The following is a 7220-nucleotide window of genomic DNA, read 5'->3' as shown; positions in this document are numbered from 1 at the left end:
GATTTAGGAATCTAGACCCTGTCCCCATCTATATTTGCAGAAGTACCGTATTGACCCTAAACAGTACCCTGAATGCCCAGAGTTTTATCTCAGCTTTTACGTGTCATTTTTGGATAGGTTCCATTCGTAAAGTGTATAGGCGGGCGTAGAGAGTATCGAGCACACAGGATTTAAACTCGTCCAGAAACTACGAGTGTCGCGGACAGGCACAAGCGCGGGGGTAGCGCGTGGAAGGCGGACATCCCAAAACGGCAAAACCCGGTTTTGGGAGGTAGTGGGTCCCACACTGCATTAAGCTCTTGATTTCCTCTTTATATTAATTAAATATCATATTTACGGGGAAGACAAAGGGAGTAAGAAGAGGAGGAAGAAAATACCATCAAAATTGAAAATTAAAGGGAAAAAAAGACAGAGAGAATGAGAGATCGCTACAGTCTTCATTAGGGTTTATAAGATCGAGAGTTTTTTTCCTTTTCATTTGATATTAAACAAAGGATTAACGAGTTTGACTATTGATTTTCTCTCCCTTTTTCTTTGAAAGTCAGCTTGCAGTATCTTCACAGCTTCCAACGATCCAACCACCATTATAATTAGTAGTGATTTTTTTTGGGGTTCTTTTAATCTAAAATAAAGAAAAAGAAAAGCTTTCATATATTTTATTATATACTTTGTCCTTTTTACTTCTTTGTACAGATCCCAACAGTTAAATAGAGAGAGAGAAGGATCTGACAAACCTGTATCTATTCCACTCTGTTCAAAAACACTGACCTTTGCTCACTGTCAAAATAAAAATAAAAAAGGTACTAGCTTTTTCTGGGTTTGGGTTCTTATTTTTGTGCATTTATTTCTTACAGCCTGTTTATTTTCTTTACTTGCACTGGAAGATAGAGAGAGGGGAAAAAAAAGAGAAAGAGGTCAACTGGGTTTTTTCATGCCTTTGATTCTGGTTATTGCTACGTCATATGGTGTTTGAATAGTGTGAATGTGAAAGAGATAAGCTTTGCCTTTTTGTGTTTTTTGGTTTTGCTTTTTCCTTTTCTCTGTGGGTCCTTTTCAATTTTGTCAAATATGCTGACAAACAATTGGTCAAGCTTGATGCTGTGAAAATTTAGGGTTTTCATATTTGTCAGTGTTTCCATGGAGTTTTTTCAGGGATTTCCCTGGCTGAGACGCTGGACTTAGGTAAAGACATAAAAGAGGTGTGAACTCGTTGTTTCTTATTATTATTATTACAAGATAAAAAGGTGGTCTCTCTTGTCCTGTTCCTCCACTGTTTTCTCTCTCTTAAACTGACTTTTTTTGAGAGAGAACGATATATTAGTCTTTTAGAGCAAGAGAGAGAGGTGTCATGCATGGGCGTTGACAAGGTAGACAGCCTTGTCATTCTGTATTTGTTGAGATGAAATTGTCAAAAAGGTTTTAGACTTTAGCTCAATCTGGGTATTGTTTTGTAAGGTCAAATTAATGGACAAGAAAGCGAAACAAAACTGAAGCACAACCTTGTGAAAGTGATAGTGACCGTTTCAATCAACATAGAAAAACAGACGCTATGAAATAATAGAGGGAGTGTGAGATTAAAAATAATTGGTTTCTGTCTCTCTTTTTTCCTAATTTAATGAGTTTTGGGGGTTTGATCAAGAGTAGTAGCAGCAGTGACAGTGGTAGTTCGGGTGCAAGGGTGGTTGTGGCTGATTTTGTTCCACAAAACAGCATGCTAAGTTATGCCATTGCTGAGCCACCTCTTCTCACCCAACATATTCCCATATCTATGCTAAGCTCTCCCTCACTTTCTCTCTCATATGTACTGTCTCATCTCCCTCCCCCTCCCCCTCCCCCCCATCTCTCTCTCTCTCTCTCTCTCTCTCTCTAGTGCATTGTCCTTCAATTAATTTATTACCTACTTTTTTTTTCTGAGCTTTGCTGTGTGCTTGTTATTATTTTTAAGATGGGTCATTTATTAGGGGGACTTGGTTTTGGTGCAGAAAAGAATGGATGGTCATGGTGAGATGGGGCTGATTGGGGAAAACTTTGATCCGGGTTTTGTTGGGAGGATGAAGGAAGACGGATACGAGATTAGGTCTGAAAGTGATAATTTTGATGTTGCTTCCGGTGATGATCAGGATGCTGCTGCCGATGGACCGTCTAAGAAGAAGAAGTACCACAGGCACACTCCACGTCAAATACAAGAGCTTGAATCGTATGCTTACTTACATTTCACTTCAGCCTAAGGAATTCTTTTTCTCTTTATTTTTAATTTATGGATTTGCTTATTGAAGTTTATCTCTCTCTTCTCTAGTTTCTTCAAGGAGTGTCCTCATCCTGATGAAAAACAAAGAATGGAACTTAGCAGGAGGCTAGGCTTAGAGGGCAAGCAAATAAAGTTTTGGTTTCAAAACAGGAGAACCCAGATGAAGGTAAGTTGGTAATCTATTTGGATTTTTGTTTATTGAATTTTAAACTTGAGTTTGAGATTGCTAATGATGAAAATTTATTCTTTTAACCAGACCCAATTGGAACGCCATGAAAATGTAATTCTTAGGCAAGAGAATGATAAACTCCGAGCCGAAAATGATTTGTTGAAGCAGGCCATGACAACCCCAATATGCAACAGTTGTGGTGGTCCGGCAGTACCCGGTGAAATATCTTACGAGCAGCACCAACTTAGGATTGAGAATGCTCGATTAAAAGATGAACTAACCCGGATATGTGCTTTAACAAACAAGTTCTTGGGCAGGCCTCTCTCATCCTCTGGTAGTCCTATTCCTCCTCACAGCTTAAACTCTAATTTGGAGCTTGCAGTTGGAAGGAATGGTTTTGGTGGCCTGAACAATGCAGGAACGTCCTTGCCAATGGGATTTGAGTTTGGTGATGGGTCTATGATGCCCATAGTGAAACCTATGGTCAATGAAATGCAGTATGACAGGTCAGCCTTTGTAGATGTTGCTTTGTCAGCTATGGATGAATTAATTAAGATGGCGCAGATGGATAATCCTCTTTGGATTAAAGGTTTGGGTGGTGGGATGGAATCCTTGAATGTTGAGGAGTACAAGAGGAATTTCTCCTCTTGCATTGGCATGAAATCGAGCAGCTACGCAACTGAGGCTACAAAGGCAACTGGACTGGTTTACCTTCGTGGCTTGGCTCTTGTGGAGGCACTGATGGATGCGGTATGCCACCTGGTCACTTGTTGCGGGGCCTTTGTTATTCCATTGAACTTTCTATCAGTAGTTGGGATTAGTTTGCTTGTTTTGTCCTTTTAATGCCATCCTTTTTAGACTTTGATGAAGATATTTTTTGCAGATGATTATTGGTGGTGCTTTTTTCTGCTTATTTGTTAGGTTACCTTTACGTTATATATTATGCTGGTTAAACTATTTTCAGTTCTGGTGGAGATGGTTCTTTTGGTTGCCGCAAATGGTTGATCATTGATTTTATTGATTGAATCTTAAAAGTATTTGAATGGTTGTTTTACAAACTCTTTTTCTTTTACTTTTATGAATAGAATCGTTGGGTAGAAATGTTTCCGTGCATGATTTCTAGAGCAGCAACCATTGATGTGCTATCCAGTGGCACGGGTGTAACCAGAGACAATGAGTTGCAAGTGGTATATTTCTCTGCCATCTGTCTTTACTTATTTTGCTGCTTATCTGGGCTTTATGAGAAAGCATATTTTGCAGATGGACGCTGAATTTCAAGTGCTTTCACCTCTGGTTCCCGTCCGTCAAGTGAGATTCATCCGGTTTTGTAAGCAGCATTCTGAGGGTGTATGGGCTGTGGTTGATGTTTCAATTGATCCCAGCCAAGATGCTACAGATACACATATGTTTCCAAACTGCAGGAGGCTTCCCTCTGGCTGTGTTATCCAAGATGTGGATACTAAGTGCTCCAAGGTATTGCTAATCTGAATTTTATTTTCCTCTCTTCTAAAAAATGAAATGTGTACTCAATATTTTTATGCTCATTGAGCTATAACCGCAGTTTAAGGGCATTTAACGAGGTTGTTGTAAATACAATTTCTGAGTTCGGTTTGGACTAGATGAATGCTAAATAATTTGCACCTGGACTTCAGTCTCGATCCTCCTTGACTTGTGCTTTGCTCAATTTTTGTCCTTTTATAACTCACCGGTTTTCCCTCCTCTGAGGTAGCTAATAAGATAGAGCAGGACTTCAATGAAGCTTTAATTATTATTTTGCTGAAGGTCTTACATGTTTTAATCATTTTAAATCTCAAGTTTCAAAGCAAAGGTATCTTATCTATGTACTAAATTAGTTAAACTGTTAGTTGAGCAAATTGAGGTTATGGTCAGCTTGCTTTTAGTATAATCTTGTGTGCCTTAATTCTATATTTTATATGCAGGCAATTCCTTGGAAAGTTCAATCATGGTTCTATAAATTATATTTTGATGTTTCTATTCCTATCTATCCACTTTTAATGTCTTTAACTGTCCACGAGGTGATTACCTGGATCCAGTCATTATCTTGTAATTTTTAGGCCCTGTGTAATGCGTCTCTCTTTTTGGATTATTTTATTAATGTCACATTTTAGCTTAATTTAAACTTTGACAGAAAATCTTGATTCAAGATATGTGCTTCTAATTTCTTGTTATGTGGACTTTGTGTCCCATTTTACCAGGACCACCCTGATTTGATTTCTTTTCCTCTCGTACTTAGTATCATGGTATATTTGGTCTTAGTTATAGAAAAGCTTTCAAATTCGATATTATCGGAGCCAACTAATCTGATGCTTTTCTCAAATTTGGGATTAGTGGAGCCAACTTATCTGATGCTTTTCTGTTTCTTTTTTCTGCCATAAGTTTATAACTGCTTTCGTATTGAACTCTTGATTATTGGTTTGATATTAGTTGTGACCAAGATTCTTACAAGTATTTAAATGCCAGATTACATGGGTTGAACACTCGGAGTATGATGACAATGCTGTCCACCATCTCTTACAGCCGTTACTCAGTTCAGGTTTTGGCTTTGGTGCACACAGGTGGCTCGCCACTCTCCAAAGGCAGTGTGACTGCATGGCAATACTTATGTCACAAGACATCCCTGGTGAAAATAATACAGGTTCCTTTAGCATGTACATTCTTTCATCCTTGAAAAGAATATGGACTCCCTTGTCTAATACACTATTTGTGCCATAGGAATAACTCCAGCTGGGAGGAAAAGCATGATAAAGCTTGCACAGCGCATGACATATAACTTCTGCGCTGGAGTTTGTGCATCGAGCATTCATAAATGGGACAAGCTTAGTGTTGGTAATGTTGGCGAAGATGTCAGGGTGATGACCCGGAAGAATATAAATGATCCTGGTGAGCCACACGGGGTTGTGTTGAGTGCTGCTACTTCTGTTTGGATGCCAGTAACTCAAGAACGGCTGTTTGATTTCTTGCGGGATGAACGGATGCGAAGCGAGTGGGACATTTTGTCCAATGGTGGGCCAATGCAAGAGATGGTGCATGTTGCCAAGGGAATGGGTCATGGTAACTGTGTCTCTCTCCTTCGTGGCAGCGTAAGTGTTTTACTACCTAGACTTGTTAAGACATATGCTGCAGATATCTTTGATTTTCTGTTATCCAATTCCATCCCCCCTTTTTTGTACTTTACCTGTGTATTTTTTGTGTTGGGTTTTATGGCTCCTTTTCATGCACGTTTGCAGGCCATTAATGCAAATGAGAACAACATGCTAATTTTACAAGAAACATGGAGTGATGCCTCTGGTGCATTAGTAGTTTACGCACCTGTTGACATATCATCAATGAGTGTGGTGATGAATGGTGGGGATTCAGCATATGTGGCACTCTTACCATCCGGATTTGCAATTCTTCCTGGTATTTCACCAAGTTATCACGGTGGGCGAAGCGAGTCCAATGGAGCACTGGTGAAACCTGAAATTGATGGAAGCATAGTCAGTGGATGCCTACTTACTGTTGGTTTTCAGATTTTGGTCAATAACGTTCCTACTGCTAAACTAACAGTGGAGTCGGTGGAAACTGTGAACAATCTCATCTCCTGCACTATTCAAAAAATCAAAGCTGCCTTAACAGTAACATAGCAGGAGCAGCTGAGGTACTCCATATTTAATTTTATATTTATGTTTTTTTTTTGGTGAAAGGAAAAAACAGCAGATAGATAATGAGGTGGAGATGATAGTTGGCGAAAAGTAGGGTTATAAGTCAAGAACGAACCACTCGCAGAGGGTTTTTGTTTCCCATGGATCTTAAACAGCAAACATGTTAGGTATATATAAAGCCAGGGGGATTCTGGTTCGGGCATTGACTTGGCCGACCTGTGAGGTGGTCTAAGTGGGTAAAAACATGTTTTTTTTTTTTTTTGTGGGTTAATTGGTCAAGTTATAGAGAAGCACAATTGCAAGACTGGTGTTTTGATTTTTGTGTTTTAAATGATGATCAAAATCAAGGTTCAGCTGTTTTTACTTTTGTTTTGTGAACAGTGTTTTTAATATAGTTTCTTTTTAAATCTGGATACCCAACATCTGCTATCGTTGTTTGGTTATTATTATCTCCATCTTTTCATCACATGCTTTGTGTAATTTAGTCTTCTTTGTAATTTTATCTATAGTTATACCCAACTATTTGTTTTGTAGGAAAAATAATTAATCTTCATGGATTTCAAATATATAGAAAGAAAATATTATGTGAAACTCAAAGCTCAACACACAGAAGTGATTGAAATACCTTTTCTAGAGATATATCTATTAAATTTTATTATAGTTAGATTTAGCATTCGATGTTTATATTTTTTTATCAATTTAATTTATATATATTTTAATTAAATTTGGTTTTAACCTTTTAATTCATCAATTTTTAAGAGTTAAATTGTTGTTTTAACCGAAATATTATTTCTTTTTAAACATGTCATGTTATTTTTAAAATTTTTTAAGTTTTTATATGTTTTTAAATTTTAAATATTAATGTTTTTAATTTTAAAATTATTTATTGAAATAGTATATATAAAACAAATAGTATTTTAGTATTTTATTAGTATGGAAGTGTCCTAGGATTGTCATGCAGGATATTACAATAACATTGATAAAAAATTCAGTAGTTTAGGTATCAAATTTAACTAAAATATATATTAAATTAATAAAATATAAACATTAAGAACAGTATGTCTTTATATTACTAATTTTTTAAGTAATTATTATTATTATTATTATTATATGAGTAATTTTGTTATATTATTATACGTAA

General features: G+C 37.0%; 1 protein-coding gene across 6 annotated transcripts; it reads left to right on the top strand.

The window, feature by feature from the left end:
• Window positions 1–359: 359 nt before the first annotated feature.
• Window positions 360–6492, top strand: LOC105791195 (homeobox-leucine zipper protein ANTHOCYANINLESS 2). 6 transcript variants are annotated; one of them, XM_052635030.1, is made up of 11 exons: window positions 360–593; window positions 694–800; window positions 1153–1199; window positions 1983–2197; window positions 2297–2414; window positions 2505–3167; window positions 3503–3604; window positions 3678–3890; window positions 4899–5073; window positions 5151–5518; window positions 5666–6492. In XM_052635030.1, the coding sequence occupies exons 4-11, from the start codon at window positions 1989–1991 to the stop codon at window positions 6059–6061; spliced, it is 2244 nt and encodes a 747-aa protein (XP_052490990.1). In that variant the 5' UTR covers window positions 360–593; window positions 694–800; window positions 1153–1199; window positions 1983–1988; the 3' UTR covers window positions 6062–6492. The 6 variants fall into 6 exon arrangements, with proteins under 6 accessions (XP_052490990.1, XP_012474607.1, XP_052490991.1 ...); XM_012619153.2 differs by lacking the exon at window positions 1153–1199; XM_052635031.1 differs by lacking the exon at window positions 360–593 and having other exon boundaries at window positions 654–800.
• The last annotated feature ends 728 nt before the right edge of the window (window positions 6493–7220 follow it).

The sequence above is a fragment of the Gossypium raimondii genome, chromosome 8 (genome assembly GCF_025698545.1).
Source record: "Gossypium raimondii isolate GPD5lz chromosome 8, ASM2569854v1, whole genome shotgun sequence".
Lineage (NCBI taxonomy): Eukaryota > Viridiplantae > Streptophyta > Magnoliopsida > Malvales > Malvaceae > Gossypium > Gossypium raimondii.
Note: the sequence above shows the minus strand (reverse complement) of the source record. Positions and strands in the feature narration are given on the sequence as shown.

Bases quoted from the DNA above. Each gene is read 5' to 3' on its own strand.
- LOC105791195 (XM_012619149.2), top strand. From the start codon at position 1,616: ATGAGTTTTGGGGGTTTGATCAAGAGTAGTAGCAGCAGTGACAGTGGT. The intron at 2,198-2,296 runs GTATGCTTACTT...TCTCTTCTCTAG, and splicing joins CAAATACAAGAGCTTGAATC to TTTCTTCAAGGAGTGTCCTC. The intron at 3,891-4,898 runs GTATTGCTAATC...TTTAAATGCCAG, and splicing joins TGGATACTAAGTGCTCCAAG to ATTACATGGGTTGAACACTC.